The sequence below is a fragment of the Perca fluviatilis genome, chromosome 2, assembly GCF_010015445.1.
Source record: "Perca fluviatilis chromosome 2, GENO_Pfluv_1.0, whole genome shotgun sequence".
NCBI classification, from domain to species: Eukaryota; Metazoa; Chordata; class Actinopteri; order Perciformes; family Percidae; genus Perca; species Perca fluviatilis.
Window position 1 is genome coordinate 23,390,009 of NC_053113.1, and position 13,025 is coordinate 23,403,033.

Consider the following 13,025-nt stretch of genomic DNA (forward strand, 5'->3'; position numbering starts at 1 on the left):
GGCAGCGCAAACGTTGACTTCAAGACACCTAACCCTAACCATTGCCTAATCGACTTCAAGGCAGCGCTGCGACTGTTGACTTCAAGGCACCTAACCCTAACCATAGCCTAATCCTAGTGCCTTCCAAGCAGCGCTGCCTGGAAGGAGACGTTTAAAACACAGATAAACTGAATCGTGTGTGGTTGCCAGAGGGAGCTGACTTGACAGTTTATTGCAAAGATTAAAAAAAGGAAGTGTGTTAAATTGGTAAAAAGGTGCCAATATTGGAGCTCAAGAACAGAGCGAGCCAAACCACAACAGCAGCAGCTGTGAACACCTGAAAAAAAATACAACCTGACTAATGGAACACAGAGCTGCTTCTGTCTGATGACAAACTCAAACTCAAGCCAAGTTTAACCTCAGATGATGTTCAATACAATCTTTACTGGTGAGGTTATAGGACTGTAATGGACATCAAGAAGCCTGGTCAATCATACTTAATATATAAATACCTATTTGCCCCAAGTTATTGCTAATTGATAATCTTCCTGGGATAAATTGGGTTGTCTTATGATACTTGTAATATATTACAATGTTTACTGTTTTCATGTATTGTTTTATTTTTATTTTATCTGTTTATTATGTAATTACTTTATCTCTTCTGTAATCTCTATATCATTTTATTTTAACAACTTGATCACAAAAAAGGAATCTTGTCAAATGTGCAAAAATTGTAACAAAGCAAAGTACTAGTTCACAATATATTAATTTAGTTACTTCACTAATCATTATTAGTTATACATTATCTAACTTTTTATGTGCGGCATTTTCCCACCGACACTAATTGTAACTAGTAATCAGTATGTTTTTCCAAGAATGTTGTTCTGCCTCATATGCGAGGAGACTTACTGGTGCTACTGGAAGCTATTGGACTGACACTTTAATTCATAAGCTGAAGGAAGCCTAGAGATGAACTCTGGGGAATCCTGAAACTGTTAAACTATGGTACAAAACAGCTAAATTGGCCTGGGGAAGGTCCTGTACAGTAAAAGGTGGAATGACTGTTGCCTGAAGGCTGTGGAGTCAAAAGGCTTAGGTGAACGCCCAAAAATAGTGAAGAACTAAGGCCTAGAAGTGCAATTCCTAAGTCTGATGTAACCCAAACATGTTGAGATGAACTGGTAAAAAAAATAAAAAAAAAATATTCTTTCAGCATTTTAGGGGGAATAAAAGGTTGGACATGGTAAATTACCTTCCACCATCAGCATGGGCTCTTTGGCTCCTCCATGGGCCAGCATCTCCTGACGGTAACGCTCACCCATGTCCCTGACAAAAAGAAAGAGAGCAAAGGAAAGGCAAACAGAAGAGAATGAGATAAAGTTACAGACACCTGTATTCTCGGCTGTCAACCCCTCCACCACTGCCAGTCAGAGCCCAGGGCCGAGTCTCCTAAGCTGCCTATACACAACAGACAAGTTACAGGAAACAGAGATCTGACAACTGCAGGTGGAACTAAAACAATCTTAGAGGGAAAGGGAAGATAGGAAGACTGAGAGACAGTAAAGGACAAGAAAAGGAAAAAAAGGAAAAGGAAAGAAGAGAAAAGATTGGCAGGGGGAAAACGCTGCAGGGCTTCACTCGATGGAAGAACGGTAGAGGCTTCGCTTTTCAAAACAAAGCCTTTGTGCTTTGTCCAGGGGCAAACACTTGTGTTAAGGGAGGGTCTGGATGCTGGTGAGCGTCTGTGAATTATAGCACCTGCCAAGTCGGCGTGAGTTTCATATTAATGTCATGTTTAATGTCAGGCAGCACAGACTTAAACAGTATCCAGGGGAAGGCGGCCTGTCAGGAGGCATCTGTCTCAGCACTTCAAACGCAAAACAGGTTTACGCTGTGCTTTTTGTGCGACTCTCTCACCATGAACACAATGTAACGAGTGACTAAAAAGAGAGTGAAGACTGTGGGTTAACCAAAATATATCTTATAGCTCTGTGGAAACACAAGTACAGGAGCTGAACCTATAACTTTTCTAAACTGTAAATTATGCCTCTGAACCTCATGACCTTGTGATTACTGACTTGAAATTGAATCATTAAATTAGTAATTTTCATCACTGTGATGCAAATCAATTCATAATTATATAATCCAATATGGCAACTTATTAAAATCAATTCCAAAACAATCAATCAATCTAAAAATCATCGTAAAAGTTATCATCTGAAAAGTAGCAGCGTCAAGATTTCTCAGAAAACATAAACCCAGGCCTGCAAACATTACACAAAAGGTACAGGAGATACATGTTGATAATGTCACTCCACATGAAGATGCACCTGAAGTTGTGGAGAGCACTCTGCATTAAAGGAGAGGGTTAGGGTATCATGAAAAGGTAAACTGCGGGGCACACTTGCAATTCGCCACCTTAAGCAGGAAATGGCTATATATTGCTCATGTGATTTCTTCCAGTGAAAATCTCCTTTAAATGCCTACATTTTTTTAAAGATTATTTTTTGGGCATTTTTAGGCCTTTATTCGACAGGACAGCTGAAGACATGAAAGAGGAGAGAGAGGTGGAATGACATGCAGCAAAGGGCCGCAGGTCAGAGTCAAACCCGGGCCTGCTGCGTCGAGGAGTAGTAAACGTCTATATATGGGCGCCCGCTCTACCAACTGAGCTATCTGGGCACCCGATATGCCCTACTTTTAAATAAAAGCCTGGATATACATTACTCAAATGTGCACATATGCCTATAGTGTGAACAAGGAAATAAAGTTATCTTTTTTAATTTAACTCCACTATTCTGTATCTAAATCCAAAAATCGTAAAGTAGCAACATGGAACCTATTTCTCCACCTCACCACCTATACCTCCATTTTGGGCTAGTGGAGTTTGGTGAGTCAGTACCAATGCAGAATCACGGTTATAGGATTTGATTGTTAAACTCGTTTGGGATAGCCCTTTTACAGTAAAGGTCTTAAAAAAGAGACATTTTAATGCATTTATCAGAGGCTGCCACTCTTCCTTTTAGTTTAGCAATGAGCCTTGCCATAGAAAAACACGTATATTTTCTTGCTATAACAAGGAGGATCAGTTTTAATAAATTTTATAAGAAGTGAAATTAAGTTGAGCCAAAAGTCTCAGATAATAAACCTGTTTCCTCCCATACAAAAGTAAATTGGATAGCAAATGTCCAATTTGAGCTAGTCTTATGTAAGAATGTGAGGACATTGGAGGAAAGATGAACATTTTCCCTCCCATTTCTGCCTACTCAATTTAATAGTTTGTTATTGAATTTTTAACCCTAAGCAGCTGTCTCACCTGTTTAAAGGATCCTGTACGAAGCACTGTTTCCATACCATTGAGGCCACGGCCCGGGACATGAGGTAGGAATAGTACTTGGCCCCGTAGCCAATCAGGTGGCTGAATCTCAGCTGCCATGCCTAAGGAGGATATAAAAAAAAAAAAAATTAAATGACGCCACAATATTATCACCTTCACCTGAGTGAAAAAACAGTTTAAAATAATCTGGACGTCAACAGGTTCTACTTCACCAGACTGGATGTGACAGAACAAACTCACCGAGAGAAAAAAAAAAAAAAAGTTTAAAAAAAGAAAAGCTGTTCCATGACCGCGGCTAACTATTCCAGTAAAAGACACATAGCGAGGCTGAAGATGTTAATTACAACTCAAACTCGGGATAAAAAAACGTCTTCAGACACTGAAATTGAAAAACAAAACAAAAACCAGTTCTAGTTTTGGCACTGCAACTAAACAAGTGGATATTTAAAAAGTAAATCATAAAACTTAAATGTCGTGTTAAAAACACGTCAAACACTTTTTTCATCTTTTAAGCTGCCTCTATTGTCTTTGTTAATGTCATTATATTGGTCTAATAAAAAACATATTTTCCTCCAACAAACCTCTATAACAAAACATTAAATCACAACCTGCCAGCTCCTTCTTTAAAAAAGGACAAAACATGGAAATTCCTAAATGGTAGAAAGCCCCCTTCTCCTCTCTTCTGTTCTCCCTGCAGTTGCCTGAGGGGGCCCCTTTCCATATCTATAAAGGCGAGCGCTTTTATGATCTCTGAAAACGGGGAGTCTGGGGGGAATTCAGCTGGCAAACACTCAAACATTCAGCCATTTAGAAAAGACAGCAGCTGCTATAGTTAACAAAACCATACCAGAATGCAGACGCCTCCTTCTACCTCCACATAAAATAACAACTTTAAACATGTTAATGATTTATACACCAGCTGCAAGTTAATTAATTGTCTGAATCAAATGACATAGATAACCTATGCGCTGTTTGTTCGTGCCAGAATAAATCCTGGTACATTTTATTGTGATTGGTAATTAAAGTGATTTTAATCTTTGTAGCCAAAAACTAAACTTTTTAATGATTAGCAGGTCACTGTATTTCCTGTAATCCTCTATTTGACAAATGATCACCCAGTTATGAAGAAGTTGTTAGCAAACTGTTGCTAATTTACAAATGTGGTAGATAAGAAGTAACATTAGCACTTATGTGGAGTCTTGTTTATCCAATTTTCACTCCACATTTATATATAACCTTTATTTAATCTCCAGAGGGAAATATCTGACTCTTCACCAAAACAATTGATTAAAAGAAGCCAAAAAGCCCCATAGAGGTGAGGCAGACTTGAATAAAAGAAGCTTGAATTTGAAATAACAGTCATGTGATCCATTGTTAATATCAAAATATTAACTATGGCAGCTTTAAATCAGATAAGACCCATTGAGACTGTGATCTAACTTTCAAGGGAGACCTGAGTACAGAATATATAAAGGCATTAAATACGTTGTTGTTTAATATTAGAAATAATATTAATGACATCTAACTATAAAGCGAGGACCCTCTTTGCGTCCGTTGTCTTTTAAATATCTCGAGAACACTTTATCCGATCTACTTTGTAGATGTATTGCTACCCAATGAACTTACCGTTTGGAATTTGGAGCAGTTTGGACAGTGTTGAATATTAATAAATATTAATTAAACTAAATATAGCCACTGCACAATAAAGGCTGAGGAAAAAACAAACAATGGCATAACACAGGCTTCACTTCTTCCATGTCTACCCTTCACAGTAAAAGCCCAATTTATCAGAGCATTTCGCTAACGCAATAAAATTGCCAACACGAGATATCAAACAAAAGCCAGACACTATATTGTATTTAGTTGCTGTGAGCTGTAAGTTTGTACATTTTGTGAGGAAAACCTGAATCTCCAACGTAACAGGTACATTTTCTCTGTCAGGTAAATGTTGTAGTACAATGTTTTCCTCTGAAGTAGAAGTACATAGTAAGTCAGTAGTACACAGTTGGGTTGCTGTGAGGTCCTTCTGTAAGTTATTTCGGTGAACAATGGTTCTGGACAAAGCTACAAGCAGCAATACCACAGGCCAGGCCTGTTCCAAGCAGGCACGTTTTGAATGGGCACTGCACTAGTTGTAAAAATTGACTAAAAGTGTGTTTCATCATTTTTCCAATTATATTGACAGGGTGGTATTGAGAAATCATTATCGCTACCTCTGCGTCTACACTTTATTATAACATACTGAGTCAGAGGTAGAAGGCATAGCAAGGAGAAATGGATCCTTGAAATGATTATGCATTAATTCTAATAAAAATGTGTTAGCCTGGTTATGCATATAAAGCCGTTTAAAGTCCTTATTATGGAGGACAGGATGAATTAAAATACTGAAATGGACAACTCATCTAAAAACAGCCTCACCAAAAGACACCTGCTAAAAAAAGTATATTACATACACTTTCAAGATAAATAAATACCTTCAAATGACGTTACTGGATTAGGATATATCTTTTTTTTTTTTTAAATACATTGCGAAAGGCTGCGACATCGCAAAAGACACTCAGAGATTGTATTAGTTGAAAGAAAATATCAGTAGAAAACTGCACTTTATAATGTATCTGTCACTTTAGTGGTGCCTTAAATTTGTTTTAAATTCAACAAGCAATTTGTTGTATTTTAGCAGAATACTGAAAGCAGCAGAACTGTGAACACTTTGATATCTGTTTATTTATCGCAAGTAATATCATTATTTTTATTATTATATTGCGATATTCAACAACGTTATCGCATATCGAATATTTTCCCCATACTGTGCAGCCCTATACTGGATAACAAAGTGTAATAACCTTTGAAACTATTTGAGAGCTTAAACTGGGGGCTGCCTGCGACCTCTTCGATCCAATACCGTTAAAAATGCTTAAGCTCCAAAGTGTCGACTTGACAAGACTCCTCTGGGCTGCGGTGACTTTAATAACAGTAAATAGCACTCCGGAGAGAAGTCCTGGCTCAGAAAACCATGGGCAAGATAAAGTTGACAGTTTGCTTTGTCAGCCCTACGCAGCAGTGATACAGTGCTTCTGTCATGTAAGCTAGAAGTCTGTTTGAGCAGTTTGGAGTTAATTCACACACTGACAAAAAATTATTCTCATGGATAAAGAAAAAGTTCAAATATTGAAAAAAGCCAAACAAAAAGCTGTTTTGTGCTTTATTGTTGTTCAAGTTTTAAATCAATGGGAGAGCGAGCCTTTCATCTGAAGACTATTTGATTCCATTGTATTTTCGATGTGGTTTATGGCCGCACATATTCTGGAAACAAATAAGCAGCTATTGAAGAGCTGTTTAGTGTGCTGTCTGAGTCTTTGACAAGACGCTTTAAACGCTTTGTCAAAACGTGCCACGAAAATGATTTTCAGACTTCCAAGCTCCTCTTTTTTTCTAAACCCTTTGCCTTGCATCAAATGATTAATGTCAACTTTTGTAAGAGAGTGCAAGTGGGTAACATGTCAGCGAAATATCCTTTTGATCCTTACATACAAAAGGAGACAAAGTCAGCAAAGGCTTTTTACTCTGCTCCTCTTGTAAGTGAGATAAAACACTTTTTGTTCTTTCTAAACTTAACTTGTGCTAAGGTGCATTTCCACAGTTTGGAAGGGGAATGTGGATTATGTTATATGCATTAAAAATGATGATCATCAAAAAAGAGGAGGGACCACCATGATGCATTTAAGCCAAGAATTGCAGATTAAAGAAATGTCAACACACACGAGCAGAACACCTTGCTTTCTGACATTTATTTCCAAATATTATCTTCAGCTCAAGGGTGAGCATGTGGTCTATGTTACTCACAGCTGCTCCTCTCTCTCCGCACACAGCGGGAAATGATAACCATGCTCTATAAACTATACACGTCAGCATCACCCTAATGTTTATAATCTGTGGCTCTCTGTAACCTATTAGCCACTCAAATGTTCACTTTGCTGTGGAAACGTTTCCTGAGCTGTTTCCATGAGGACGGGTGAAGAGAGAGAGAGACACAGAGGGCGAATTTAAAAAAGAAACAAGTTTAAGTAGAGTCTGTCATTGAAGGATCTAAACAAATCTGTTTTCACTTGCTCTGATCCAATGATGATCCAATTCAAGAAACTTAAGCGCTGCAATCATCTGCAGTTTCTGTGAGAGTTCAAATGAGGAAAACGATCCTGCGGTTAACTGTGCACACAGAGGCAAAGTGTCTGTTAGAGCTTTCAGTGTGGCTTAAAAAGTTGAAGAGGAACGACTGCGACAGTGGGAAACTATATAACATAAACCACAATCTCTAGAGAGGGAGCTACAAACCATTGCACAAGCAGGAGAGTGGGAGGACTCCTGTGAGGAGAAACGCTGGCCGGCACACTGACGTTTGGGAGAATATACAGCAGTTCTGTAATCTCTATTCCTGATGGCACCCCACATAATTATAGCCCAGAGTTAATGCTCTATGAAGGCCATTCCTGGCTAAATTATGACTGTTTGATTCCCGTTCTCCCTCCTGGCCTCATCCACTCGCCCACAGCTGCAAAAGTGGGGGAAATTGAGAGCTTTTTTCATTAAAAGGACCAGGAGGAAGACTTTCAAATATTCCCCCCAGGGAGAGCTCATTCAAAGTATACCTCTGCTTTGTTATTTTATCAGGGCTTCAAAAAAAGGCTTTAATCCCTTAAAAGCTGCTGTGCCTGGGTGATAGATATGAAACCAGAAAGAAAGGATAGAGAAGGAGATAGAGAGTAGAAAGCTAAAACGACTCCTCAGTCAAGTATGCGTTGTTTCTGTGCTGTGATCAACTAAGGAGTGAGAGGAGAGTCTTTAGGGAAACATGCACAGAACTTTCTCTAAATTATCATCCACCTCAAGGACTGTAATAGGCCTAAAGACACAGTCTTAAAGAGACAAGCTACTCAGAAGAAGTCAAAGACAGTGTGCTAAATAGCACAAAGACAGTTGAGGATTTACCGTATTGGGCGTATAAGGTAAGCCGTAGAATTTCTGCTGCATCTCCTTCAGGATTTCTGTGGTGGAGCGGTTCTGAGGTTTGCTGTGGTAGATCTGGTCTAAAACAGCATAGAAAATCTGCCAGGAAAAATAAAAAATAAAAACATATTTCCTACTAAATCAGTCACATACAAACATTAAAATAAAACAAATGCAATGGGTTGCTCTGCAGTGGTAGAATGTATGTTTTTAAACTCAGTATATTTTCCATCGATAAGAAATTTAAGGCAGTTTAGGACTGTGTAATCCCCATTCTGTAAACTGGCTAAAAGACAGATAAGGCCAAAAAACGCAGCCTTCGACAAGGTAAAGGGGTTATAAGGTTTAATAATTTAACCTAATATCTGACAAAGTCAGTATTGATTTCATGAACACCAAGTCGAAAAAAGAAGCTTGTGTTGTCCCCAAGATGCTGGTAAATGTTTATAATTGTATACATTAAAAGGGACTGGAGGCTTGATTATTCATCACTCAACACTTTATTTTTTTTTGAGTTGGGTATTCTTGTAAAAGTGAAAATTACTTTTAGATATAATTGTAAGTGGTGTGTGTGAGGTTGGTCATACCTGCAGCTGGATGTCTGCAGCTCCGCACACCTTCTTTGACTCACAAAGGCGAGCCACCATGCTCTCAGGCAGAGGCTGAGCAGACAATGACACAGACACAATAAACCAGTAAGAACTAGTAGGACATCATTTTCATCTTATGAAAGTCCTTTTTAATGTTTCAAGGTTGGCAGCCGATCAATGAACATCACAGCTAAAATGAAATACGAAGGTGTTACTATCACTAAAATTATGATGTATTGGAAAATATCCCTCCACAACAATTGAGTAATGTTTTTTTAGAGTTTCAGGATGGTCTTTATTCTGAGGTTTAGGCGTACCTGTCCAGTTTCATAATGGCGTGCAAACTGGCTGAGGACTCTATAGTCAGTGGCAAAGTACTCCATGAGGATGGATGGGACTTCAGCGAAGTCAGTCGCACATCTGGTTCCTGGAGGAGAGACGTCAAAGCTTAGACATAAGAACACACAAATTAAAACAAAAGGAAGGTCTGTCGAACCAGACCAGAATTGACCTGACACACAACTGCAATGTGCTCGGTACTGTACATCCTTTTAACCATCCACAGATGTTTAAATGCAATATCAAGTACAACATCTGATATAAAAATAGAAAAAAAATATAAAGATAGTATTAAGTCACTGGTAATGCAACTGTTATGAGCTTTCAGATACAATTGTGATTCAATTAGCATGTCTAAACTGCTGTAAACATGGTGTCCACTGAGGAAACAAGTCGAGGTAATGGATATTGTTATTATTGTAAAATAAATACTTTTGGGATCTTGAATTACCAGAGAGAAGACAATGATCAGCTTTATCTGACAAGTGAAACGGTATCAAATGACAGCTTTGGATAATCTAAAACTCTCCTCGGGGCTCACACTTAATCCGATTTACACTCTATTTTCACTTGCCATACTGTAATGAATAACCTATAGCTCCTTATCTAACAACATACTTCTAGCTTGTGACATTTGGGAACTGCATAGCCATCACGTTAAGATACAGAACTCATAAAATGTTGAACATTTGCTTTATTGTCTGCCAGGTAAACAGTTTGAATAACACCTACTGAATGATACATGTGTACAATCCTCCATTATGTCTTAAGTAAGTTGCCCATGGTTACAGTGTCCAATCTGTGCTCACACCTCACCTGTCACATGCTGGTAGCGAGTGCGTCCCAGCATGGAGTGCATGGCGTGTCCCATTTCATGGAAGAGGTTCTCCATCATGCCCGGTGTGAGCAGGGTGGGGGCGCTCTTGGTCGGGTGGGGCAGACTCAGCATTAGCACCACAACTGGAAGCTGGTACTGACCCGTTTCTTGGCACCAGCGGCCACCGCGGATGGTGAAGTGACAGTCCTGGGAGGAGGAGGACAAGGAGGTGGTGGTGGGCAAGGGAGGTGAAATTGATCGAAAAATAATAATAATGTAGATGCATATTTCATCACTGAATTAATTAAGAACATAACATTGGAGCACATGAGCATGATTAAAATATGGAGAGCCCTATTTTCAGAGGAGAAACTAACATGAACCTGTGAAGACTATATAGATGAATGTGTGTATGCACACCTGTTGAGGTTTATCCTGCCGGTGGTAAAAGTCGCAGTAGATATATCCCAATAAACCCTCTGTCTCATGTACCACAGCCTGGGAACACGAACACACACACACACACACACACACACACACACACACACACACACACACAGCCGCTTTAATAAAGAAACACTTAAAAAACACACAGTATTGAAAGTCTTTGATCTTTGAAATATATAGACCTTTGCTACCAGATTGTAGAAAACCCATCTACAACATAGGACATGAAACAGACTTCAACCAACATCCTATTAGAAGGAGACATTGATTCAACACAATCCCAGACATTTTGCACTATTAGTAAAATCTACCAGTTTGCGGACATCCTCGCTCCAGACCTCTCCAGCACTGGGGTGTTCGGACATGAGGGACACACCGTACAGCTGAGAGAAGAGGTTGTTCAAACCCTCCATACAGGCACCCAGAGACAAATATGGACTGTACAGACTGGGCTCTATGTTGTACCTGCCATGAGCAAAACATAAACCAGAACAAAGTGTTTTATTATTAAAAGACTTATTTGAATCAAGATCAACCCGTGTCTGGAAGTGGATTGAGGAGAGTGTCAAAAGTATTTAAAACAACCAGATGAGACTAAATGTCCAAAAAAGACCTGTTATAGCAAACCTCATACACACACAATTACAGATATGTAAAAGAATGACAATGACCACACTTTTTAAATCAAGCACATCCTTTCTGTAGATGTCGCCATGCAGGCTAGTGAGCAGTCTGGCTAAAAGTCCTCTGACAATTACTCATTTGCGATATCAACTGGTACGACAAAGGCCACAAGACTGCCCGAGCTCAGGGCGAGGGGAGGGCCACCCATGCTCAAAAAGGATGCATTCATGCTGCTTTGAGGCACATAAGATAAAGACCACCAAATCAAAATGCTTGTTTAGATTGAACACCACTCTAGTGTATAGAGTCAGATAATCAGTGTTGAATAACAAGGGGGAATAACACACACACCTCATTTCAATATGGTTTGAACACTTTCCAGTTCAAATGGTTACTTATGGAAAATCAGAGATAAAGAGAAATTGATGGAGTGAGTGACTGAGAGAAAAAAAACCAATCAAACTTGTGTGTAGCAGAAAACAGAAGCAGCTCAATGCAAACCGCTTCAGACTGCATCCTAAATTTCTTTAGGAATCTCGTGCCAACTGGCAGATCCTCTCCTCCTTAGATCTCTCTCTCTTTTTTTTTTTTTTTTTTTTTTTTTTTTTTTTTTTTTTTTTTTTTTTTTTTTTTTTTTTTTTTTTTTTTTTTTTTTTTTTTTTTTTTTTTTTTTTTCTTCCTTCCTCCAAAGGACACATGAGGGGTCCATGATGTCTGCAATAAAGATTTATTTAACTTCTCCGGAAAATTTGGCCCATCATGTTATTAGTCTCTGGTGAGTACTAGGAGGGAAAGTGCACTTCATTAAGAACAGAGAAATCTGTAAAAAGTTAAATACTCTCAATGGGACTACTAACAGCTGACCTAGATGATCGCTGTTTAAATGACTTTGAAATGAGAAATGAGTTTCAGTAAGTGTTGTAATCAAATTCAAATTAGGCAAAGAGCAAGAATACCATCACTAAAACACATCATTGTCAAAAAAAAAAAATAAAAAATAGATAAGAAAAAATTTGTAGTCCTCATGTTTAGGAGCAACAATTTGTCCACAATAATGTAGCCCCGTGTCAAATGTTTAACGAGCTGCAAAATGCACTGGAACTTAATGTCAATGCTGTATGGATGGGCAACAATTAATGCTGGGCCTAAATAACATTGGAATTAATGGCCTAAACATAACAAATACCAAAATGCCACAACTACAAATACTAAAAAAGGCTGAAGCAGCAGATTATACCAGATCATATTGTCCTGAATTAGAATGGAGTTGGAGAGAAGTCCCGTGCTTCTCCCTTAACACCTTTTGTAACATCTGACACCTGAGGCTGAAAATGAAGTTTCATGACATACCAACTACTCACCTTTCAGCACGCAAGACACCACTGAGGTACGGATGATCCCATGGCATGAGCTCCTATAAAATAAGACCAGAGTATTTTATTTACATGTTATATCAAACAAGTGATACTAAAATAGACATAACTGAATTATAGTGAATCTAAAATAGAATAATTTATGTTAAAACTAAAGACTGATTTATGCTTCCGAGTTAAATCCACACCATGGCTTCGTACGTAGGTACGTGGAGATACCGACCCTACGCCGGACCCCCCCTGACATGCACCTCTCAAAAAAATGTAACTACAGTGCCTTGCGAAAGTATTCGGCCCTCTTGAACGTTTCGACCTTTTGCCACATTTCAGGCCTCAAACATAAAGATATAAAACTGTAATTTTTTGTGAAGAATCAACAACAAGTGGGACACAATCATGAAGTGGAACGAAATTTATTGGATATTTCAAACCTTTTAAACAAATAAAAAACTGAAATATTGGGCGTGCAAAATTATTCAGCCCCCTTAAGTTAATACTTTGTAGCGCCACCTTTT

At 38.6% G+C, this 13,025-nt stretch overlaps 1 protein-coding gene across 1 annotated transcript in view; it reads right to left on the reverse strand.

Annotated features, from left to right (window-relative positions):
* LOC120554161 (mitochondrial intermediate peptidase-like) overlaps positions 1-13,025 on the reverse strand; it is a 31,985-nt gene that overhangs the window by 12,915 nt on the left and 6,045 nt on the right. The window contains exons 10-18 of the mRNA XM_039792854.1: positions 12,499-12,551; positions 10,825-10,978; positions 10,487-10,564; positions 10,066-10,273; positions 9,228-9,337; positions 8,908-8,982; positions 8,303-8,419; positions 3,296-3,417; positions 1,232-1,305 (exon numbers count right to left, since the gene is read on the reverse strand). Coding sequence (XP_039648788.1) covers positions 1,232-1,305; positions 3,296-3,417; positions 8,303-8,419; positions 8,908-8,982; positions 9,228-9,337; positions 10,066-10,273; positions 10,487-10,564; positions 10,825-10,978; positions 12,499-12,551 — 991 coding nt within the window. The remainder of the gene's footprint in view (positions 1-1,231; positions 1,306-3,295; positions 3,418-8,302; positions 8,420-8,907; positions 8,983-9,227; positions 9,338-10,065; positions 10,274-10,486; positions 10,565-10,824; positions 10,979-12,498; positions 12,552-13,025) is intronic.